Raw genomic sequence first — 26006 nt, 5'->3', positions numbered from 1 at the left:
GAGATTAGTGGAACAATGAACAACAAATTAAAGATTAATATATGACAATGGTGTTTTCTGCAAGCTCCATAATCCAACAATGTTGTAATTGCATTTTCCCTAAAATTTGTGATGCAATAGTGCTTTTCAAATTTTAATAACACTAATTGCAACAATATATTCTCTCATTTCTCACATTAGATTTTTGAGTAGTAATTCCTCAAGATCATGGACACAGTAGAATCAATCAAACCATGCATGCATTTGAACGATGAAGACATCAATCTGTAAACTTGTACACATTTCATAACAAAAAATAAGAAAAAATAACAGCAACAAGAATAGTTGTACCTTGTACCACTTCGCTAACCTCCTTCACATCACCTATGGTGAAAATCAACCCAACACTGAAATAGAGAAATGAGAAATCAATCAGATAGAGTGTTCTTTTAGCAGAGACCAACCCGAAAAACACACAGTTGTTTCGATTTCAAAATAAAAACATAGAGAAACTAAATTGGAGAAAATGAAAATAGGAGAAAGCAGAGAGAGATGAGCTGGAAGAGAGATGGGGAACTTGCATAAAGATGTTTTTCTAGGGTTGGAGAGCTTCCAAAAATACACTGAGGGCTCATTTTCTGAAAAATAAAGGGAAATAAATTTTTTTTATTGCAGTTCATTATAAAATCGCAGAGAATTATCAGGGGGTTTTTCTAACCTCTGGTATGTGCATGTTTAGTGAAGGTTATTATAAACCTTAATAAAAACCCACTTTTAAAATTAAACATTTTTGCAGTGGACACTAACTATTCCAGAATTTATATTACTTTTTTCTCAACGTTTTTATGGTGAAATTTTTATTCTATATTATCAACTCAACAAGTGATAAAATGCCACAAATTTTTGGTCAATTGGATAAGTATACACTGAGAAACAAATCAAAGAAGTTGAAAAAATGCAAGCATAAGGTCATCAGAAAAATAGTCTAGGTTTAGCGTTGGTAGAATTAGTTCTAAAATTTATTGCAATTTTATGTACTTCGAATTAAATGATGAAATTTTAACCAAATCAAGGTAACATACTAAGGAATATTGTGGTAAAATGTTGTCCTTCTTGTTTTTTTTTTCACTTTTAATAAATGCAATTACAAAAGTAAAAAAAGAAACTTGTTTTCCAAATTCTTATCTTTGAATTTTTGGATATTGGTTTTGGAGCTTTCAAATTTCATCTTTATGTTTTTTGGTTGTGATTTCTTTTGTAAAGTATTGAGGTGGTACCAACCTAACAATTCTTTTGGAAGTAGTGAATTCTATTATGAATTCCTTTACTCTTTTTTTTTTTTTTATATTTGGTTGTGATTAATGGTTAGCAGCGATATATGAAATGCATATTTCTACTATACATTAATTAAGATAGGAAGCCTTTGTGACATAAGAAGCCTTAAAAGTATTTAGTATGATACCTTACTCTAGATAGACTCAAACTCATAGGAATTGAAGTAGTGTAAATCCAACCAAGTGCTTTCACTTTAAGTAATTACAAACCTTTGCTAAAGATAGGTGTAAGAAATAACAAAATATTGTTACACTTGTCATGTTGTGAAAACATTTTCCTCCACTAGCTTAAAGTAATTGAAGTTTGATCTTTTCTGCAACCAAAACTATATGTTTCACCAATTCTAACCAAATATGCTCATAAATATAAGGAATCTAATTCATTTGCTTAAACTAATTCATCTTCTACAAAATTATGTAAGCACCCTTCAAGGGTCAACAAAATACTCAAAAGAACTTCAAACTATATCCCAAGTTCCAAAAAAAAAACACTTAAGAGGTACCCACTTCCAAAGAGGTAATATGACAAACAATTTGGAAAATGAGTTGAAAATTGAGATTGAATTATAGTCAATGAAACAACATGACATAAGACATTACATGCAATGATTTCAAATGAAAATTAAGCAAGAAACAACAGAGCTGAAAGTACAAACAACAATCATAGTGAGCAAAAGAGTAAAGAACTTATGAACTTGGATAGGAACAATGTAGAAATATTTTTTAGGCATTTTGCATCGATTTATTTTGTTATTTATACTGATTGAACACTTAGAAAAAATTATTAAATGGTTTTGAAAGGAAGATTAACTAATTGAATTGAAGATTAAATGGTGGAAATGCAATATAAACCGTGGAGAATGAAAAACAAATGGTAGAACTTCAAGTTGAGGCAGTGAAACAACAAGACAATGAAGAAGATGTCAAGAACAACGTGGATTGAGAGATTTTTTTTAAATGGTTTGATACTTACCTAATCGCTTGGACTAAGGTCCCGAGCACTCCTGCCCACTACACAAGCCCCCCAAGCTTGATTCAAGCTTGGCTAGACGAAGAGTCTTTCCAGCGTTGACATGACGCTTTTGCATAGGGTAGGTGAGGCGCGGTGACTGAAGCTTTTCCTGATGAGACATCCCACCACACTAAATTTGGAACGTCCACATGGCACGTGTATCAACGGTGAGGAAGCGTTGCCACTTCATTTCCTCCTTTCAAATAAAAAAACCCATTTCTTCTCCCTTACTTGTTACACAAACTTCTATTTTTAGAACTTCTATTACTAAAAAAAATCTCTTCGCACTTCTTCTCACTGTCGAGCTATCACTCACCTTCTTCGAACCAGGTATTTTTCTCCACTAATCTCTGTTGCCAATTACCTGTTCATCCTACCGATTGCATTGCCTGAACTGTAATCTTATTTTGATATGCTTTCTCTGCCTGGCCCAAACTGTGCTTGTATTTTGTTTGTGTTTATGCCTTTGTTTTAGCTATATTTGTAATGGATTATGGTTCAATGTATCACTGGGCTAAAAAAAGAGCTTCTAAAAGAGGTTTCCTATTACACAACCTATTTACGTCTTAGGGATTTGTAAGAAAACGGGTGTACTATGAGTAAAAAATTCGAGGGGTGTGTTAAAACCGTGGAGTGTAGGGAAGGGGAACCTATCTGTTGTGAGAAGTCGTCGGACCCTAATGGTCCATTTTGCTATTTTTACACCACCATTTTTACGAAGGTTCTCCTTTGCCTCCCCCCTATCCATTTTTGAAAAGGAGCTACTGACTGAGCTCAATGTAGCTCCTGCCCAACTACACCCGAATAGATGGGCATTCATCTGAGTTTTTATTATTTTGTGTTTACAGCTTGGCATCTCGCCAACTGTGAAAGTGTTTCTTTATTTTTTTTGAGGCCAAACACACGAGCAGTAAATTGTGGGTGTCCCTAAATGGTACCCATGGAAGAGGTTTGCTTATCCTCTTCCAGTCATTGTACAAAAATTTCAAAGGTAAATTTGTTAAAGTCCAAGCTTCAACAGGAGATCCGACCCTACTAGACGAATTTCCCCTGTATTGGACCCCCAAACCCAAATTCTAGAGTGCTCGACACTTGGAAGATTTGTCTCCAAAAGACCAGGGTATATGTGTATTCTTGTCAAGTTTGAAGGTTATCTTTCACCTCTTATCTACTGACCAAGGAGTATCTCCTTGACACTTTGAAGGCCTATACTGGTACTGCTAATTTCCTACCCTTGTAAAGGTACCTATATCACTATTATTAACCTCATACTTCTTTTTTTTGTCGCAGAAAGGATGTTGTCCAACATTGGCAAAGCGGAGATGGCCAAGCGCGTTAGAAAGATGAGAGCAGTCGCCAGCCTAAGCAAGGATTCGTTGCCACAAAAAAGGAAGGCCCCTATTGAGGTTGCTCCAGTCCAATCTGACCAGGACGAGCAAACTAACTCAGACCTTGTTTTCAAAAGAGGGGAGAGGCGGTTCCTCCTCCTGAACACTCCAACTCGGATGTTCGAGCTCCACACCAGGAGGTCGTTTCCATCAAAGAGTGTGAGGCCGAAAACTCACGCAGAAAAAGCTTATGTGATGTGATTCCACTAGCACAATTTAGAATGATTCTTGACATTCTTAGGAATCAACTTGAGTTGGACAATAGTTAGGCACTTTTTCTTAGAATTGGATCAATGTTCTAAGTCAAGAACTCACCAAAACTAGCACCAAATCCAAACTCATATGGAAGTTCCACATATTGTCAAATTGAACCGAACAAAATGAGAGGAAAAGCAAATGCACCGAATAGAAATGGCTAAGAACAGAATTGAACCGATTAAAATGAATTAAAAGGCAAGAAAGCTGAAAAGGAGTGCTGGAAATGTAAAAACACCGAACCAAAACATGAAAAAGTAGAAGAACAGCTGCTGGAAAATGAACTAGCCGAACCAAAACACAAGAACACAAGCTTAAAACATGAATATCAAAAGAGAAGGAAGGAAGGAGAGGAGAAAGCTCATGAAGATGGATGTATGGTTGGATGATCACGCAACTAGAAGGATGGAGACTCCTAGATGAGTGTGCAGTCCGCCACTTGAGGTAACCATGGAACCATCAAGATAAGACTAGTGAAGAAGGCACAAAGCTCTCCAATGCTCTCTCAAAAAATGAGTATAGTTTCTTTAGTCTAAATTCAAATTCGAAATGTACAAGGGCAGCACCTATATTTATAGCCTAGAGGTGCTGAAAATCAAACTAAAAGAATTCAAAATTCCCTCCTAAAAGCTAATGGAACCGGCGCCTAAACCAAGACATGAGGAAGGTGTGATCTCTTCTCTCACTTTGGCACCTCCTTATTTACTCCTACACCTATCTACTAACGCACCCCCCTCCTAAGACTCCTAACTAAAGACTAAAAGATGCTTTAACAATAGAGGTTTCTAATGTTTCCCTCTAAGCACCTTCAACCAAAGAAATTACAAAAAGAGTAAATAAACGTCCCCTAGCTCCTAAAGCTTTGAACATGCTTCTTGTAAGCCTTTGAGGTGGGCTTTGACCTCCATGGGCGTCCTCCATTTGAGCCTCTACCTCTTCTTGATCTTGTTGATTGGCCTCCATGTCCACTTGAGCTTGATCTCCATCATTATGGGATGCTGACTTTGACATCCTTGCTCATGGCAAGGCCTTCTTCCTACCTCCCAAAGACAAAAACAGGTTAGCAGTCCATGATGAAGACTTCCTTCGTCATGACTCCTTGAAGTTGTTTAGCCAAGCATTCACCTAGGCAAAACTATGGTTGACGGCCAATTGAGAGAGGACTAATCTTAAATTTTTATTATATCTATGGATCGTAAAATTTATTGGCTTGCCACACTTACTCGACATTACAACCCTTTGAACAATTTATGCATGTTTTTCCTTTAATGTTTGTAGACCTTCTTACGTACATGCTTTAATGCTTAACTCATTCTCTTCATCTCAACACAACTAATGTAACAAATTTCTGCTAACTTAAGCGTAAAGTAATAACTTATTTACCCTGGTAGAACATCTACCCATAAGTAAGTGATGCATCCCAGGCTAGGACAACCTTCACTTCACTCCTCCTACTAAGGCGACCCTTGGTGATTACTGCATCAATTTCATGATGCCCTCCTTCATAGGGTGCCTATTTCGGTAGTTGCACCTATCCCATGCTTGGTCATTGTTCTCCATATACCAAATCAAGTAAACTTCTCGTCACAAAGAGCCTACACTCGAATGACTCTATTCATTCCGAGCCAGATCGTCTTAGCATGTGCCAAACTAAATCTAATAAACCCACTCCACAGGGCACCTATACGCAAATGACTCTATTCACTCCGGGCTAGGGCATTTGACCATGTGCCAAATTAGCTAATTCAACAAATGAACTTATCTTATATGGTACCTATGCTCGGGTAGTCGTACTTATGCCAAGTTAGGTCAACTTACCATGCACTAAATCAAGTAAATCATCAAATAGATTAACCTTACAGGGCATCTATGCTTGGATAGACGTACTTACGTTGGGCTAGGTCGACTTACCATGTACTAACTCAAGTAAACCAACAAATAAATTAATTTCATAGGGCGCCTATGCTCGGGTAGATGTACTTACGCCGAGCTAGGTCGACTTACTATGTACTAACTCAAAGTAAATCAACAAACAAATTAATCTCGCAGGATGCCTATGCTTGGGTAGACGTACATACGCCGAGTTAGGTCGACTTACCATGTGCTACACCAACGTTATTCAATCAAAACTAATGCACCATCTTCTAAGAACAAATTTATCACTAGGTGACCTCGTTAAAAAACCCCTTTAAGGGAAAAAGAGTGTCACCTCAATCATCATATTGTTCAAAAGAAAAGTATCAAAACGAAATGTCTTAAACTGAAGTAAAACTTAAGATTGGTCACGTCCACATTCGTGGGATGACTCCCCCCTCCAGGTTTCCAGCTTATATGCTCCATTTCTGAGAACCTCAACTACACGAAACGGGCCAGCCCACTTTGGAGATAGCTTGTTCTCCAACTGGTAGGGGTGGGCCTTTCGCATCACCAAATCGGCAACCTTGAATTGTCGATGTTTCGTCTTGGTCTTGTGCTTTAACTCCACCCTTCTCTTTAAAGCCTCTGAGTTGATATGAGCATGATCATGCACCTCGTCCAACAAATCTAGGTTCACCTTCCTTCCTTCATTAGATTCTTCAACAACAAAACTTTGGAGCCTGGGGGAATTCTCTTGTATCTCTACTGGTATCATGACATCTGACCCATATACCAAACTGAAAGGTGTCTCTTTGGTTGTCGGTTGTGGGGTGGTGGGATAGGACAATAGGATTCTGGGAATTTCTTCAGACCAAGTTCCGTTTGCCTTTTCTAATATCCTTTTCAACCCCCTTAGTATGACCCTGTTAGCTAACTCATCCTGACCATTCGTCTGGGGTGTTCTACAAAAGCAAACACCTACTTTATCTCGAGCTCCAAGCACAACTTGCCCAACTGTTCTCTAGCGAATTGAGTTCTGTTGTCAGACACTAGGTGCCTCAGAATCTTGAAACGACAAACAATGTTCTTCAACACAAAATGTTGGACCTTATGAGCAATTATTTGTGCAACTGACTCAACTTCGATCCACTTGGTGAAGTATTCAATGGCCACAATAAGGTACGTATTGCCAAAGAGAAAGAGCCTAAAATGTCTATTCCCCATGTATGGAAGGGCCATGGGCTATAAATTGATCGCAACTCCTCGACTATTGTATGGCACCAATCAGCGTGCTTCTAACATTGCTCACAACGTTGGACATATCTCACACAATCCTCCTTCATCATCGACCAATAATACCCAACTCGAACGACTTTCAATGAGAGAGTTTGTCCTTCTATGTGGCTACCGCAAATGCCTTCATGGAGCTCGACCATTATGCGGGCAAACTGATCTCCACTTACACATGTGAGGATCGGGTGGATATAATCGTGATGAAAAAGGTTTCCATCTATCAAAGTATACCGTTTACATTCCTCTTAACAATCTTGACCTCCGTAGGCTCGGCAAGAAGTAAACCATAAGCAAGGTAACGCTTGTATAGGATTATCCAGGTCTCGGTGGTGTCAACCAACAAAACTTCAAGAAACTCATCCCCTAATAACCCATGGGTGGTTATTCTGTGGACTTTCAAGGTTTCTTAAATCATCGACCGATGCCTTCTCCCCCTTCCTGAGCTTATCCCTAAGACCTCCAAGTGGTCAACTTTGAAAAACCTTCTTCAACTGTCCTTGGTAACTTCAACGTCTCCTGGATTACTGACTTTTGCCGACCTTCCTTCCCTAGCAATAAGTCTGCTCGGGAGTTCTGCTCTCTAGGAACGTAGACAAGGTCGAATGCAGAGAAAGGTGATCTTAAGATCCTTATGTTCTTGAGGTATGATGCTAGCTGCGGGTCTTTAGTCTAATACTCGCTTGTGACTTACCTAGTGACGAGCAACGAGTCACTTTTCACCAGCAGGCTCCTAGCTCCCAACTCTTTGGCTAGCAACATCCCTGCTATCAAGGCTTCGTACTCAACTTGATTGTTGCTTGCTTTAAACGCAAACCTGAGGGCTTGCTCAATAAGAGCCTGCTGGTCCTTCTCAAATGACCCCAACTCCACTCCCTTGTTGGTTGGAGGATCCATCTACCGAAATGACCCATTGGAAGTCATTAGGATCAGGCTGAGAGTCCTTGGATGAAAGTTCCACCATAAAGTCTGCGTACACCTGACCTTTGATTGACCCTCGTGGTTCATACTGTATGTCAAATTCGGATAGCTCAACCACCCAGCGGACCGTCTGACCTGCTATATCAGCCTTTTAGAGGACCTTACGTATGGGAAGGTCGGTCATGACAATAATGATAAAGCTCTGAAAATAATGACGAAGTCGTCAAGATGCGAACACCACAGGTAGGGCAGCATTCTCGATAGCTTGGTACCGAGTCTCTGGTCCCTGCAATCCCTTGCTTACGAAATAGACTGGCTTCTGGACCTTATCCTGTTCCTGTAAAAGGACCGAGCTGATTGCCCGATCTGTGATCGCAAAATAAAGACGAAGGGGAATTCCCGGGGCTGGCTTTTCAAGAACAGGGGGACTGGCCAAGTACTCTTTCAACTTGGTGAAGCTTCTTCGCATTCCTTGGTCCACACAAACTGATTGTTTTTCTTGAGACACTGGAAGTAAGGGTACCCTTTATCTCCACTGGCCGACAAGAAACGAGATAGGGTGGCCATGCACCCGGTCAACTGTTGTACTTCCTTCGGGCTTCTCATCCCTATGATCGTCGCGCACTTGTCGGGGTTTACCTCTATGCCACTTTCAGTCAAGAGGAAGCCAAGAAACTTCCCTGCTTCCACCCTGAACACACACTTGTCTGGATTAAGCTTCAGGTTGTACTTTGCTATTGATGCAAATAGTTCTTCCAGGTTGGCAATAGGTTGATCTTTCCTTTCCGACGTGACGACCATGTCGTCTACATATGCTTGAACATTTCATCCGAGCATTGGGGCGAGGATCCGATCCATCAACCTTTGATAAGTTGTGCCAACATTTTTCAGGCCAAAGGGCATGGTGACCTTGTAGTAGTAACTGGCGACCTCGGTCATAAAGGTTGTTTTACTATCGTTCTTCAAGTGCATACGAATCTAATTATACCCCAAGAACGCGTCTAGTTAACTTAACAACCGACAACCTGAAGCGCTGTCAACCAAGGAGTCTATGTTCAAGAGTGGGTAGCAATCCTTAGGACAAGCCTTATTCAAATAAGTGAAGTCAACATACATCCTCCACTTCCTGTTGGCCTTCTTCACCAACACAACATTTGCCAACCACTCAAGGTACTTGATCTCCCTTACGTGGCCAACATCCAAGAGCTTTTAAGTCTCTTCCCGGATGACAAGGCGCTTATCTTTATTGAATTTTCTTTGCCTCTGAACCACGGGTTTGACCTTTTCATCCATGGTAAGCCGATTGCACAGAAAATCTGGGTTTATCCTGGGCATGTCTGCAGATGACCATGCGAAAGCATTCATGTTTTTCGATATCACATAGGCTATCTTACCTTCTAGCTCCTTGCACAGTGAGGTGTCGAGCTTGAATTTCTTCCCTTTTATCTCTCTCTCATGAACTTCTCAAGTAGATCCAGATCGTCTCTCATCATATGTCTCTACAATCCATCCTGGTTCTCCTTCTTGGATGGTGATTGCATAAGTTGTTCTTCGATTCTTCAAACTACTCTCATAACATTTTCATATCGTCTTCTGATCAGCCTTTATGGTGATCACCTCTCCTTCAGAATAAGACAACTTTATCTTCATATGGACGGTGAAGGCTATCGTACCCAACCTGTTAAGGGAAGGTTGCCCCAAAAGTAAGTTGTAAATAGAAGACGCGTTAACAACGATGTACCTGATGGTAATCGTCCTGGCCGCACTTTCATCAGAAAAGGTCGTCCTCAGCTCAACGTACACTCAGACTTCTACCTGATCTCTCACGGAACCAACCAAACATTCGTTGTATGGCCTCAACAGATCAGGAGATAATTGCAAGTTGGTGAACGTTCCCCAAAACATCACGTCGATCGAGCTCTCCTGGTTGACCAAAACTCTATGTACCTTTCGCCCTGCGATAACAACGAATATCACCACCAAAGCATTCTCGTGAGGAAACGCGTCTTCCAAGTCAGAATTCGTGAAGTAGAGAGTGGACTTTGGAGGATGATCAGGTCTCCTTGTATCCAAAGACATCACCGCTAGCGCGCATCGCTTTCGCTTGGAGGTCGAACTTCCTCCTCCGAAAAATCCTCCCGCAATGTGTTCAAGTAGCTATGGACCGGTGTCTCATGTGTTTGGTCCCTGATAGCGACCTTTCTCTTTGGTTCTTCTTGTTTAGCTTCGAGATACTCCTTCAAGAATCCTTCCTTAACCAGGCTAACCAGTTGGAAACCCAAGGCTATGCATTGCTCAACGTTGTGCCCAAATGCTCGGTGGAATTCACACCAAGCATCTCTTCGCAACCCCAAGGACCGATCTGTCTGCTGGGGAAACTCTAGCTTATCCGCTACCCCTGGCATGCTCAAGATCCCTTTATAGGATACTCAGAATTTGGGCCTGGTGGTTGACCCTTCCTTGGCTTTCATCTTGGGCTCATCTCTCTTTGCCACATATGGGACGTACCTCGAGTTCGTTCTCTTCTCAGCAGAGGTTTCATTGACCCTTAGGGATCGATCTCGATTGCTCTCCTTGGGCCTAGGTTGCTTTGAGCGCGAACTGCCATTCTTCTTGAGCATGGCCTCTTCGGCCTTGATGTGAGCGACAACTTGTTCACGTACCTCGGAGAATTTCTCTGCTGGATTCCTAATTAACGAATCGCTAAACGGTCCTGCCGCCATTCCTTGTATGAAGGCGGTGACCATCATCTATTCATCGTGTGTTTGAAGTCTCACTGTGACCACACAGAACCTATTCAGATAGTCTTTCAGTGCCTCTCCCTCCCTTTGTCTGATGCTGAAAAGGTCGTACTATTTCGGGGGTTTGACCTTGTTGGCCAAGAATGTTCTCTAAACAACCTGGAGAACTAGGGGAAAAAAGTGATGTGGCCATCTAGAATTCTACTAAACCATTAGAGGGTTGTACGTGTAAAAGTACCCATGAACATCTTACATCGGATGGCATCCGAACTTCCAGAGATGATCATTTGAGCCTTGAATGTCGTGAGATGATTTTCAAGATCTTGTACGCTAGAGAAAAGAGAAATTTTAGGTGTGATATAATGAGGTGGCACGGGTTCATCGATTTGTTGCGAAAATGGCTTGGGGTCATCCCTGGTTGACAAGCTCGGAGAACGTTCCCTGGTGGAACGTCGGTGTAGGCTCTTCAGTAATTCCTCATTGGTTTTGCACAACTCCTCATTAGTTTGTGTGTGTTCTTCCATAACTGTCTGGGAGGCCTCGATTTCTTCCATTAGACGATCTTGCAAGAGCTCTTCCTCAGCTTGGGCTTCTGCTCGTAGCCGCTTCTGCTCCACCTTGGTTTCCTCTTGGACTCGCTCTTGCTCTCTTCGATATTCTTCGTTCGCCTCTTGGAGGGCCCTCATGGCTATTGATCAAGAGTGATCAAGGGCTTTGAAGAATTCAAATCCAATGTGTTTGATGCAAGGCTGGAGTTGCTGCTGTGTTTAGGGTAGGATCTGGGTAGTTTAAAAGTGTAATTCACTCTTTGTTGAATCTAAAGCTAATGTGTTTTTAAAACCTTTTTGAAATTAAGTGTTTTTCAAACTAAGTGAAAAAAACCTGTTGTTTTGTCGAAACAACCGATTGTTTTATTCTTAGGTGTTTTTGAAAAGGTTGAAAACTGTTTTGGTTGGTTGACTTGTTGTCAAACCAAAACAATCAATTGTTTCGTGGTTTCAATCGATTTTTTCTTTGAAAATCCTAACAGAATTATGTTTTGGTGGTTGAATGTGCTTTAAATGATTTCCAACTGAATACGCTCCTCTATTAAATGCTTTGACCAATCTTTGAAAAGTATAAATGATTTGTTTATGTTTTAAAACAAATAAGAAAAAACAGATTTGAGTTTTTCAGTTGTGAGAAAGATTGTTTTCAAGTTTTGAACATTCACATCAAGCTTTGGGTTTTCTCAAGAAAGAGTGGAATAAGATTGCATCTGTATTGATTTCAGATTGTTCTGTAAACAAGTGTAATTTGTTTTGAATCTTCTGTAATTTTTGGTGTTGTTGCCACGGAGTGTTGTGTGCTCTTGAGGTGGTCAAGATCAACATTTTTGGTGTGTGTTGTGCCAAAGTGAGTGTGTTTCTTGAAGGGTTCAAGGTCACTACTTTGGTGGTTTGTGTGTAATCTGTTTTGATTGCTTAGTGGATTACCCAGTGGCTTCTGGGGACTGGATGTAGCTCTTGGTTTAAAAGTGAACCAATATAAACTGTTGGTGTATCTCTTTCTTCCCTTGAACTCATTTAAATTCAGTTGTTATTGCTTTACTGACAACCGATTGTTTCGTAGAAACAACCGATTGTTTTCTGGTGCTTTGCTGTTTTGTGCTTAAATTCTTGGCTAACTGAAATTCTGATCTGGATTCACACAAAGGATTTTGTTCAAGCTGAAAAAGTTTTTAAAAACCCCTCTTAAACAATTCACCCCCCCTCTCGTTTAAGGCCATATATTCTAACAATGGCCTCCATGAGTTGTTGTACGGTGGGGGCATTGCTTCCTTCAGATCCTAGCAGCCCTTACCTCGTGTTCCTCATCACATCAGAAGGCTCAGTAGTAAATGTGGATGATCAGGTTTTATCAGGCCCCACGGTGGGCGCCAAATGTTCTCGCTGGTTGACCTCCGACGGATTGAATGTGCAGGTTGCTCCTTTGATCTATCTCCAACTAGTGCTTTGAGGTACTTGGTGCTCCGAGATGCCGCTCCACTGGGACAAAGGGGGCTCTACTTGTTGATCACACTCCGACGATCAAGTCACTAAAAGCATTCAAAAATATCAAATTAGTTTCAGTCTCAAGTATTCAGAAACAACATACCTTTACTAGGGGCCTCAAACCCCTTTTATAGATATCCCTTCAACGATTTTCTCCAATATCAATAGAGGGAGATTTCAATAGGGAGAATATAATCTCAACAAAAAACATATAATCATAACAGAAAAACATATTGCTTACGTGCACCTTTATTCTCGGGTGCTTAACAACAATAAAACATTCTGTTCATATGCACCTTTATTCTCGGGTGCTAACTACTTTATTCTCAACAACTTTTATTGGTATTTAACTAGCGTATGTATCATAAGCAATCAGAGTATTCCTTCTATTTTAATTATCTTTTTTCAAGCTGTCTCCCAGCATCTGGACCGAGCTCATGGCCCACCCTTTGAGTCCATACTTGCCCAAAACCTGAGCTGACCTAATTGCTTGGACCGAGGTCCCGAGCACTTTTGGCCACTACAATTTCAATAAATCAAATGATATAAAAAAATTAATCTAAATAAAGTTTCATATAAAATATTGACAACCACCAATTTTAATTTTAAAAGCATGATGTCCATGTTCAAAAGTATTATAAATAAAGGTAGATGGGTTGGCCTCTCTCATCCCTCATGCGACTTGATGGATTGATAGGTTACACAGATCGAACCAATGTTGATTGACGAGTTTAAAAAATTCATCCGAAATGCCTAAATAAATAATGACGGATTGGCCCGAGGTTAGTTTATCAACCGTAGTTTTTTCTTTTTTTTTCTTCTCGCTGTACAGTTCCAATTGGGAACTCTAATTCTCTCTCCTAACAAAATTTAATTGTTTTAATTACCAAGACTAGGCTAAATTTTTCAGAACTTGACAATAATTTTGGATAGCTCGATGACTGGTGCCGAGAAGTACCCAGACTTGTCTTCCTTCAAGATCAACACTACGAAAGAATGGTAGTTTCTTCATATACTTTATGCATCGATAATATTAATGTCCTGATATTACTACTCAAAATATTGTAATGCATAGTATGGATAGTTAAATTTACTGAAAACAATAAGAGTTATAACAATGTAGCTATCTCTATATTGCTTTTGTAGTGTAACATACAAATGCAGTTTTGATTCCAAACACTGCAAAGTATTATAATGTCTCAAATTGCAGCTTATTCCAAAAGCTTTTCTGAAGTTTCAAGGGTTACAGGGAAGGATTCCTGAGGATGTTAAAACGCGTAGTGAGAGAGTGTGGCATGTTAAAACACGTTTTTTCTGGTATTTAGATATGGCAGGCTTAATGAGTTCAGGGTCATAATCCATGAAACATCAAAACAGTGTGAGAAAATTTTGGTAAAGATGGAGGAGGAGGAGGATGAAGAAGAGAAAGCAGCAACACAAGAAGTTGAAGAGAAGGCGATAACACAGGAGGAACAAGCTGAAGACTGTGACATAGATGACGAGGAAGACAGCCAAGATCAGGATTATGATGACAACAAGGAGGATAGTGATCTTGATGATGATGAGAACAGAGATGGAATGGAAGACGAGAGTGAAGAAAACAGTGTTGGTCCTGTGGGATACACGAGTCAAAGTTATCGCAAAGATTGCTGTAGTAAGTTTCCAACTTCATGTTGAAAACTAGTTTTTGTTTTTTTCAGATGCCATAATATGAGTGCAAGAATCAGCCGTTACCTACTCATTTATCTTGTTTAGGGGACACCGCATCAAGTTTCTTCCCTCAGACTGAAAACCCTCTCAAAGACGATGAATTTGATCCAGAAACGTGTTCATTCAGCCTGAGAATAACTTTTTTGAAGCAAAATACTACAGAAGTAGACCCAACGAATTGGTTAGAACTTAGAACTTTAATCTTGTTTGTTCTAGTTCTGTTCTTTTAAAGTGTACGTAGCTATTGGTTTTTTAGACATCAAAGCACTGTTTGATGAGTAAGCCAATTTGCTTGAAGTCTTTTTTTCCCTCCTTCTCCTTCCCCTTGCTAATTAAATTCCCTTTGGTTTGTTTTGTAAGCCCTTTTAATCTTTCCGCCTATATTATTGTACTTTTTCACTTTTGGCTTGATTTGATTCCTTTATATTGCAGCATATTCCAGGAATATCCACTCAAGATTTTTCCTTTAGTTTTCCTGAAAAGGTTACCCTTAAATGTTGCCAACACTGCCAGCGTAAGGTATAATTCTAATAGTTACTTATCACTTCTTACAACTATATGTTGGGGATTTATGTGTATTAATGGGGTTGTCCTGAGAATTTTGAAATTATGGCTGTGTACTTTCATTGTCGCAACAGGCCATTCAAGGAAACAAATTGCAAGACTATTTAGTAGTGACAGGAAAAGTGATATCGAATATGTATGAAGGGTTGGGAAAACTTTAGTAGAAGGAACAGGATAAAAAAAATGATGCATGCATCTGTGAAGTTATATCAGGGGACGACATTTCTGGTCCATGTTATTGGTGCTAGGAGGGAATAAACACACAATCGTCTGCCAGTGATTTGGACTACTTGCCTAGTGGTGTTACTTGCATGCTCTAAATATTTTTAGGAATTAATGCTTATAATTTTCTTTTGTAATGGTTTCTTCCACTTTCTCTTTTAATGACTACCATATTTATCTATACTTGGTTGCGCAATCATTTCGATTACACTATTGTCTTGTTCTTCTTTGGACAACTGTTCATGTTGGATTGGAATTTGGAATCTTGTTTGTGGACTTAAATTCTACTTGGTTTCTTTGTTACTGGTGGGACAAATCTGAATTTTTATGCGCATTTGAGATTGGTGAACCGATTTGATGTTGGAACCAATGTTGTTCAAAGGCAATGGAGATTTTGCTACTAATTTGATGTTGCTACCAGCCGCATCTTCAACAAGTAATGCTTCAACTGAGATTTTCCAGATTGCAGCCATCACGAATGGGCTTCTTATTGAGACTGCTGTAGAATTTCTTATTCTCTGAATTGAAGCATCTTTGGAAGAGTCTGAGTGAGAATCTCATAAAGTTCATTTTGATTCATGTATTTATTGTCTTAATAGAAAAATAGATTGCATCTCTCTTCAAGTCTTCACCATGCAGAACTTAATTATTTATCAGATGAATTTTTATTTGAAAACTAAGACTTGTGCACAATTTTGTCTGGTTTCTGCCATAAAAACTAGGTGGAATATATGGAGATTATGTTTTTGGACACGCGAGTCCCTATTAAGAGTTTTCTGCGCATTAAGAAATCAGTTTAACAATTTTATTGGTACGCTTTCATTTTGTCAATTTGGAAAATTGAGTTACTGCATTTTTAAATACTATATATCATAAAGAATTGAAGAGACAAATGAAAATCAGAAATTTTGCAACAGGAGATCAAAATAAAAACATCAAGGTTTTTTTATATTTATCAACTCTACCCAGTTCTTACAATTCAGTAGTCCAATACCACAGTCCGTTGTTCGAAGTTTAAGGAATTTATGAAGCAATCAAGATCTGGAGATATTATGTTTCTTAGATTTAGTGAAATAGGGTACATAGACATACCAGGAACTTAATCGACACTACCAACATCATATAGCTTGCTGAAGATGTCCTCACAGGTTATGAAACCCAACAGATTGTTGGACATCAATCTAAACTTGGTCTATAATAACATATACTATGGCTTATTTCATTGCATATCTCAGGTCTCATATACACTTGAGACCTTAAAATGGAAAGCACCAGGCCTGTTTAGCAAACTGTGGTAGATTATCTGCCCTGCTTCAAACCTTCAGTGGCCAAAGCTGAGTCTGCACCTTTACTTTGAATTCTCTCATATTCCAATCGGTTTGTTGTAATGGTACATTTTCTAGCAAGTTTCAAGCAAATGATTCCTGCAAATATCAGAATTGCAGAAAGGATCCAACTGAACTGTAAATTGGCCAAGCCCCTGGCCCTAAAATCGGCCTCTTTGGAGCCACAAGTAACTGCTCCAATGATATCATCATGGCCACCTGCCTTGGTCAAATTCATTACACATCCTTCAGGCACTAAAGCTGGAATCCATAGCATAAACCCCATGTTTATAAACCAGCATCCTTGGAAGATGACTGAAATAGAAAGCACAAGAGCCGCATTGAAATTGTTAGGAAAAATAGTTGCAGCCAAAGCTGCTACTAGTGAGACAAGCACTATGAGCTGCAGCAGCCAGTGGTAATGGCCTTCAAGTCCAACATGGTCTGTGGAGTGAAAATGGAGAAGGAACAGTTCTTGACTGAACACTGAGGATACAAGTATCCCAACAAAGCCAGAAAATAGGTCAAGGGAATCAGTCAACTCAGTGCAGAGGGAGAAACCAGCAAACAAAGCAAGGTGTACGAACATAGTTGCATGCTCAAAGTTATCAAGCTTAAAAGCATAGTGGAAATGAGGGAAGTCTAGAATTTGCATGAATATTGCAAGGATGGAAAAGGATAAAATGGAGACAAGCTCCAAGTGTTTGAGTCTGGAGTGAGGGGTATTAAACTGGTACCAGAATCTAACAGTGAAGTTGGCAGGGCCCTTCACAAGGTAAGATCTGATGGTGTTGATGGCGTGCCATAATCCAAGAAGGGCCAGAGCTGATCCTTGCACTATGTGTCCTGCAAATGAGCCCATGAATGATAATTTTCGTTTCTCTTCAGAAGGCAACCACTTTTGAGCTCAATTCTTTCATTTAAATACATGAAGCCATAGCAAATATGGTGCATGCACGAAATAAAGTGCTTTATGTGACACATGATTGGTCCAAGCATTTGACTAAGTGCATGTTGCATGTGTTTCCACAAACGGAAAAAAAACTATGAGCAACATCACGAAAGAAGATGAAAATGGGGACAGCACTTGATTTGAGATTAAAATCCAAGTAAAAGTTGAGGGACGTGTAACGTGTTGTTTTCTTCAGAACTGTTTGCACTCTAATAATTTGAAATCCACGTTAGAGTTTGGAGGATAACAGATAACTCCACTACCAAAAACGCCAAATATAACAGCAATCATCAAATACAAACTTGTCTTCGTAGTGAAACTGAAAACTAGCCCTGGCGATAGTGGTTTTGCCTTTTTGCATTGAATGATACATACAAATGTGTCCCTTCAGGGAGTGGAGAGTGAAACTCTCCAATAAATTCATGTGGCAAGCAATATGTTCCCACTCATTAAAAGAAGCTGGTTTTCTATTAGATCAAATTCATGTAAAAGCAAACGAAAAAAGTATATGACAGTGAAAGAGATAAGGTCATGAGAATATTATTTTACTTCCACGTACCGTGTACGTAATATAATTGATTTGTATTAATAATCCAGATACATGGACCACTCCGGAAAAGTTAATTTCTCTCTTTAGAGATAGATACCAAATCATATTTCGTATAGCAAATTATACAGGTTAATTTAGCAACAGAAAAAATAAGATTTGGAAGCACTATACTATACGTGCAAATACATGTACAAGTACAACACTAAAATATAGAATGGTAGATGTAGATGAAGCAACGGTGTTAAACAGGTCGAGGTGATTCCATGATTAATATGAATTTGAGGCTTGTAAGCTATCATTGAGCACATAAACAAGTCATACTTTTGTGTTTATTTTACTTTTCAGATGTGATTTCTTCTACATCTCATTCGTGATTCATTCCTTCTTAACGTGTTTCCAAACATGTTAGTAAAGACATGTAATCAAGTAAAAATCCAAATGAGAAAATGCACGAGGTTTTGAATCGTGATGAACTAAAATTTCAAATAAATACTAAAATAATTCATCCATTAACAAGTATAAGTGAATTATGGGTTACTTTAAACAGCCTGTAAGAACCCTCAATATCAATGACATTAAAGCATGAATTGTATTTATCACTTGGTGAAAATTTTCAATGCTGTTTGGAAAATGAAAAAAAAAGAATAAGAAAATGAAAATGAAAAGATAGAATGCATTTGAGAGATACAATTTGGCAAAGCACTGGTCATTGATCACCCATCCTCCTTTCTATTCTAATTGTAGTTTTCAAGTTTTGGTGTTTGACTCAGCAAAAGTTACATTTATGAAATAGGAAGTTAGAAGTTAAAACACGATTTCATAATGAGACAAAGAGAAAACTCCCTTGGCCAATGGAGGATCTCCACTAGCAGACATGTACTTCCACTTTCATCTATATACTATAGACTATAGACACAATAATAATTCTTGGAAAGTTTAGCTTTAGAAGTTACTTGCAATGGCAACCTATTACGAGAAACTTATGTGCATTTTCAAATAAAAAAGTTCAGCATCGACACCAGAAAAGATCGATGGTGGTTGTCAATTATATACTTTCATTAATTATCGTTATTTTGTAATATTGAATGAGATTCGATATTGTAAGTCTCTTCTATATCATATTCATCTAATAATAAATACATAATAAGTTGAGAAGAGAATGATATAGAAATTATCTAAAGCATATGGTAATTTTAATTTATAAAAAGGCTAATTTCAATTCTCTTCTTAATTTTGTCTACTTAAAGTGCTTAGAGATAAACTTGTCCAACCAAATTCGTCATATAATAATTGGACAAAGAAAAAAGAGAAAACAGAAAACATACTTTCATCAAACATTAAAAACCGACTTATTCAATCAACCAGATGATAAGCAAATTTTCTCTATATAAACAATGAACTAATATACCATCCTGTGTCATACAAGCGCACAAGGACCAACAGGCTGAGGATATATTTTGAAGATTAAAATTTATTAATTGTAGCAGAAAACTCTTTCCCATAGCTATATACATACAACTACCATTGATGCCGTATATACAAACACTGTAAAAGAATTATAAGAAGAAAACACATTAGCTAAAATACAGTGCAAAGAATGAGATTATGACCAGAAAACAAAACACCAAAAGTAAAAGACTTGAAATTATTTAAAGCAATTATTGTTTATTTTTTTAAAATGCAATAAATATTTTGGCTGTCACAACAGTCTTCCTGCATAACTCTGTACCAAAGACCATCAAATTCAATCATTAGCTATTATTTTATTTTTCAAACAAAAACATCAATAAACATTTTGTAAACCATATGGTACAAAATTAATACAACTAATGAAGTAAAAAGTTATACTCTTGCTACAAAAGAAGTGAACTAAGGAAAATTACAGTATTTCAAGAACTTCAGTTACTTGTTACTCATACACATGGAATGTTGATGCAGCTTTTAGAACAAGGAATGTTGAGATGCTTGTGTCCAAACTCCAATGCGAGAAGTTCACACGAACCCGTGAAATACCATTTTCTTCTTCAATTCATTTATCATCATTTTCCTCCAGATCATCAACTTTCTCCATCGCTTCAATTATAGATAGGTAGGTGGTGTCGTCAGGAGTAATGCCTTTACTTACCATTTCTTTGAGGAGCTCTTCAGCATGCTCACCTTCCCGATTTTTGCACAAACCTTGTATAAGAGCATTGTAAGTGAGAATTGTAGGATCAAATCCTGTAGTCATCATTTCATCGCGAACTCTAAAAGCATCCTTCATATCACCTCTTTTACTGTAACCGCTAATGAGTGTGTTGTAACTAATGTGATCAGGTTTGATCCCCCTTCTCTTCATCTTATCAAGAAGTTGCCTAGCTTCCTCCACTTTCCCCTCTCTGCAGTATCCTTGCATCAAGGTGTTATAAGTGATTTCATCAGGAAGAACCTTCATGTTATCCATCTGTTCCAAGAGCTGAAATGCACGATCAATATTACCATTTGCACAGTGACCATCGATCAACGCGTTAAACATTACAGTATCTAGCAAAAGACCTTCTTGTTGAATCTTAATAAACAAGGCATCTGCTTCTTTCATTCTATTCCTTTTACCCAGAACATATATAAGTGATGTATATGTGACCAAAGTTGGCTGAATCCCTTTTCCCACCATTTCATCAAGAAGGCTGAAGGCTCTCTTTGCATCCCCGCATCTGCAATAACCATTAATCAATATGTTATACGTAACAGCATCAGGTTTCATGCCTTTTTCTTGCATTTCTTGTACCATATTATCAGCCTCCCCCATCCTTCCTTCCATAAACAGTGCATGGATAAACAAATTGTAGGTAACCAGAGATGTCGTTACACCTTTACTTATCATCTCATCCCTGTAGGCAAAAGCCTTATCCAGATCCCCTTTGTTGCAATACCCATCAATCAAAGCATTATATGTTACTGCATTTGGAAGCAAGCCAATTTCTAGCATTTTACAAAGTAAACCAGACGCCTCCTCAAGTCTTCGTTCTTTACACAGCCCAGATATGAAAGAATTATATGTATAGCAATCAGGCTCAAGACCTTTATCTTTCATTGTTTGAAAGATCACACGGGCCCTCTGGAACTTCCCTCTCACACAGTGTCCATGAATAACAGTGTTATAGGTGACAACATTAGGCTTCACCCCAAGAGCCTCCATGTGCCCAATAAACTCATTTGCCTTCTTCAATTTCCCTTCTTTACACAACACATTAACCATGATGTTAAAAGTGTATACACTAGATCTTATATTCATCCTAAACATCTCAGCATACAAAACCCAAGCCATCTGAGTCCTGTTCAGTTTCAAAAACAGACTCAACATCTGATTGCAAGTCTCAATGTTGGGCTCAACACCCTTTTCCTTCATCAAGTAGAAACACTCCAACGCCTCATTGGGCTTCTTGAGTTCACAATAGGCCCTGACCAGAAGGTCAAAGATGAGACTACTCTTGGCATCCACGCGGTCGCGGGACAGTGCCAACTCATGGAAAATTGTTGTGTTGGTGAGAGTGGAAGATAGAATGAGGCGCTGTAAGAGGTTAATGGAGGGTTTGGGAGATGGGAGGCGACAGAGGATGCAAGCAGCCAGGGAAGAGGTGGTTAAGTCGAGGGAATGAGGGTGGGTGTTGAGATGGGAGAGAAACTGAAGGACGAGTTGAGGGTTGTTGCGGAGGGAGGTTAGAGTGGAAGAGAGAATAGAGGGAGTGTAGTGTGGGGCAGCCTGTTTGATGAAATGCCAGTTAGAAGATTCGATGGAATTTAGGAGTTCAGATTCGGTGATTGGTGGGACGGTGATGGGTTGGGAGAGGGAATTGAAAGTTCGGAGATTGACGTGTTTGGATTTGAAGATTTTAAGGAATTTCATAATGGGTGATGAAAGGTGAGTGGAAACTCAAAATTGTGATGAAGGGTTGGGCATTAAACTGACGAGGAAGGAAGGCATGGCTGTAATATAGAAATTGAAATGCACATGATTGATTCTTGTGAAGGAAGAGAGATATGGATGAGAAACAATGAATGATTAACAGTAGAATCCTTTGCCACGGGAACCAAACTCATACAGAAACTACTTCCAATAAGAGAGAGAACAAAGAGCCCAGGAGAAAACAAGGACCAAACCTACCTTACTTGTATTGCTTCTACGTCGTGTTTGTAAGGATTTGAAGGGATGTACGAGGTTCTTTGAATTGAATTGAAGAAGAGTTTTTTTTTTTTCTTATGTGGATGTATTATTTATAAGGAAAAAAAGGAGAAAAAGATTAGTGTGAACAGTAAATATCTCATTTTTTAAAATGAAAAGAAATCATGAGATATTTCTTAATTTATTCTTATTAAATAAATTTAACTAATACAAATATTTTAATATAATGAAAATAATAATAATTAATAATAAAATAAAATTTTAATGAAAAATATATACTTATTTATAATAAACAAATTATATAATAATAATTATTATAAATATAAACAAATTATAGAATAATAATTATTGTAAATATAATAATACTATTTATATTTAATACAAAAGTATTTTTTAATTACAATTTTGAAATTTATGAATATTTAAATTATTTATTTCTACAATTTTTATATATATTCAAAAATTTTACATGTCAATTATTTTTTCCCCAAGTAACTCGTATTTTTTTAAGAAATTAATTATTGAACTATATCAGATTATACTACTAATAATTTTAATTTATCTAAATTTACACAAAAATACCTAATATTTGATTATTCTATTTTCTTAAAGATAAGGGTAAATTTGTAATATTACATTTTATACCTTTAAAAAAAATAAAAAAATCTCACAATCATCGCATCACTCATAAACTTCAATAAATTTTTTCATAAATCCACTCTAACATATCTCAATCCAAACAGATTTCCTCTCAAATCATCACACATCCATTCTCTCAAATCCTCACACTCCCACTATTCAATACAAAAAAAAACCTTATGTTGTGTTTGGATTGAGGAGGGAATTTGTGAGGAGGGGAGGGAGTGAATTTGTCAGGATTAGAAATGATATGTGACGTTGTTTGAAGTGAAGGATAATAGATTGACTTTGTGACGATGATTTATTGAAATTTGTGAGTGAAGTGATAGTTGAAAAAAAATTTAGAAATTATTTTAAAGCTGTAAAATGTAAGTTTACAAATTTATCCTTCTTATTAAAAAAAAAATTTGAATAATGAATTATGATATATTTTTTTGTGTAGGTTTGAATTAATTAAATTTTTCTAATATATAATATCCATAATTACTTGTACTTTTCAATAAAAATAAAAAAATATTTTTGTGTTAAATTGAAATAAATTTATTAAATATATTAAAATTTTGAAAATAATATTTATTATTATATACATTTGTTATTTCATATAACTATATATGTTTTGTTGATATTATAATTTTATTTTATTATTTTCATTATTTATAATTATATGTTGTTATTAATGTTATAATTAAATATTTTTGAAATTGTTAAATAAATTTATGTAATATGTAATATTTAATTTTGTATATTGTATATTATAATAAAATGCATGCACAGGGGTATTTGGGTAAAATGCACAAGAGTGGATTTGTGAGGATGATTTATTGAAGTTTGTGAGTGATGTGATGGTTGGAAGAGAATTTAAATTGTTTTTCAAGGCATAAAATGTAAGTTTACAAATTTACCCTTATTATTACAAAATATTTGAATAATGAATTATGATATATTTTTGTGTAGATTTGAGTTAATTAAATTTTTGTAAATTATTTCCGATACCATTGAATAATTATTTTCAGAAAAAATACGAGTTACAAAACATTGTCGGAAGATTCAAAGTTGTGATTAAAATAATATTATCAAAATATAAAGAAATTACCCTTATATTAATTAAAAATAAAAAAATATGATTTATTTATTTGTTAATTTTTATTTATTGTAATTAAAACATTATTTTTGATATTTTTGGATGGAAAATTATCCATATATGTAAAAATTGGAAATTGTTACATAAAATAAATAATTGAAATATTCAAAATTTTTAAAAAATATAATACAAAATAATTTTGTATTAAATAATATTATTAAATATATTATAATTTATGAAAATAGTATCTATTATATTATATACATTTTTTATTTTATATAACTATATATATTTTGTTTATATTATAATTTTATTATTATTATTATTATTATTATTTATAATTATGTGTTGTTATTAATAATATAATTAAATATTTTTGTTATATAAATTTATGTAATATTTAATATGAGAATCAATTCTCCATGTAATACAAAGAACATTAAAATCGATTTTAAACATATGATAATCGATTATCCCTTGGATAAGACATGAGTGAGAAGCGATTTTCTCCCTTGAATAACACATGAGTGAAAAAAATCATACTACTTGAACAAAGTTATTTTGCAAGGAATTAAAATCCTATTCTAATTTTTACAACTAGGTCATGGCTCTTCAAAAATGTATAAGAGTATGTCTCTGCTAAGAGTAGTTGAGTCTCACTTTTCTTGTATTCTTCTAACCATTGCTGTAGTGGTTGGCCCTTTGCTAGAGGCTCTGCCATCAAAGGTGGTGACACTTATCACACTCTCATTTGAGAGGTTTTGAGAGAGTTTCTCCTATAAATAGGAGTCTCTTGTACATGATTTTTAACTTTGATTTAAATAATAAAATGTTATCCAAATTTTTAGACACTTCTACTTGTTCAAAGTTCTCTCTAGAGTTGTCTTCTTGCTAGACAAATTTATAAACTCCTCATAATAGTGTTTGCCCAACCTCACTCTAGAAACTAAGTGTTGACCTAACCCCACCACATAGATTCACCGTCATAACTTTTATCTCTTTCAAAATTTCTACAATTCTTCAAGCTTCTGCTATCATTCATCTTCCATTAAAGAAATTCAAATAAAAAACAATGAGGAAGAAGATCTACAAATGAAGATGCAAGCTAGGATTGCATCATTTGGTAATCAGAGCTTTGGTTTAAGAGATAAGTAGGCCATTCTTCATTTTTCTTCTTCTAATTTTCGTGTTGTTCATAATTTTTCTTGATTGTCTTGAATGTTTATCGATTAATTTTGTGTTTTAGTTTGGTTCAAATTCATTCTTCTTACTTGAACCTTCATGTATGTGTTTTTAGGTGTTCTTGTGTTCATGCTCATCTTCATGTGTTCTTTTGAATTTTCTTAAGTTTTCTTCAAATTTTTTCAGTGAATTTTTTTTATAATTAAATCATTTTGATTTTATAATCATAAATATTTTGTTTAGAGTCATGTTTAGTCCAAAATTTGTCATAAACTCCATTAGTTATTTTTTTTTGAAAAAAAAATCAATTTTTTTCATAGATTAGAACTTTTCAGTGCTTTTGTTTTTTATTTTTGAGTTCTTAAATTGCTATTAGGTCATTACCATTTTTTTTAAACTTAGGTTTCCATTATCATTTTCTCCAAATTTCATTTTTGAAAATTTTTCAAAATTTTTTTCGTGGTTCAAACAGAAAATCCTAATGGTGTGAATAATAATTGGATCTATTTCCAAATTTCATGAAATGTTTTGATGCATCTTCTTCCACGTGTATCTAGGGATGGAAATGCGGAGCGAGCCATGCAGGTTGGTCTACAGTCCGCTATCGAAAAGCGCGAGGTTGACTCACTAATCTAGTTCAATGACCCACTTAGTCTCGCCCCAGATAACTCGTAGCCCACGCAGGCCAACAACAGGGCGAGGCGGGTTGGCCCATTGGCTCGCATAAATAAAAAATAATTATTTTATTTATTGTTAAAAAAAAACCCCACTCACTCATTATTGCAATGTGACCTTTATTTTATTTTATT

At 36.7% G+C, this 26006-nt stretch overlaps 2 protein-coding genes and 1 pseudogene across 3 annotated transcripts; 1 reads left to right on the top strand and 2 right to left on the bottom strand.

Annotated features, from left to right (window-relative positions):
• The first annotated feature begins 12556 nt into the window (after positions 1–12556).
• On the top strand, positions 12557–15986 carry LOC137813619 (uncharacterized; annotated as a pseudogene). Its single transcript, XR_016515772.1, has 6 exons — positions 12557–12670; positions 13721–13809; positions 14021–14464; positions 14566–14701; positions 14953–15039; positions 15159–15986. The product of XR_016515772.1 is annotated as an uncharacterized LOC137813619 (transcript).
• A 241-nt stretch (positions 15987–16227) lies between these two features.
• Positions 16228–17967, bottom strand: LOC137813620 (transmembrane epididymal protein (DUF716)). The gene has a single exon (XM_068615970.1). The coding sequence runs from the start codon at positions 17491–17493 to the stop codon at positions 16606–16608; it is 888 nt and encodes a 295-aa protein (XP_068472071.1). The 5' UTR covers positions 17494–17967; the 3' UTR covers positions 16228–16605.
• Positions 17968–19872: 1905 nt separating this feature from the next.
• On the bottom strand, positions 19873–22341 carry LOC137813618 (Pentatricopeptide repeat (PPR) superfamily protein). Its single transcript, XM_068615969.2, has one exon. It carries the CDS (start codon positions 22017–22019, stop codon positions 20163–20165), a length of 1857 nt encoding a protein of 618 aa, XP_068472070.1. The 5' UTR covers positions 22020–22341; the 3' UTR covers positions 19873–20162.
• Positions 22342–26006: the final 3665 nt, after the last annotated feature.

The sequence above is a fragment of the Phaseolus vulgaris genome, chromosome 1, assembly GCF_051622355.1.
Source record: "Phaseolus vulgaris cultivar YP4 chromosome 1, ASM5162235v1, whole genome shotgun sequence".
Lineage (NCBI taxonomy): Eukaryota > Viridiplantae > Streptophyta > Magnoliopsida > Fabales > Fabaceae > Phaseolus > Phaseolus vulgaris.
Note: the sequence above shows the minus strand (reverse complement) of the source record. Positions and strands in the feature narration are given on the sequence as shown.

What these genes read in the sequence shown, in the direction of transcription:
- LOC137813620 (XM_068615970.1), bottom strand. Translation starts at nt 17,493, where the DNA reads ATGGGCTCATTTGCAGGACACATAGTGCAAGGATCAGCTCTGGCCCTT.
- LOC137813618 (XM_068615969.2), bottom strand. Translation starts at nt 22,019, where the DNA reads ATGAAATTCCTTAAAATCTTCAAATCCAAACACGTCAATCTCCGAACT.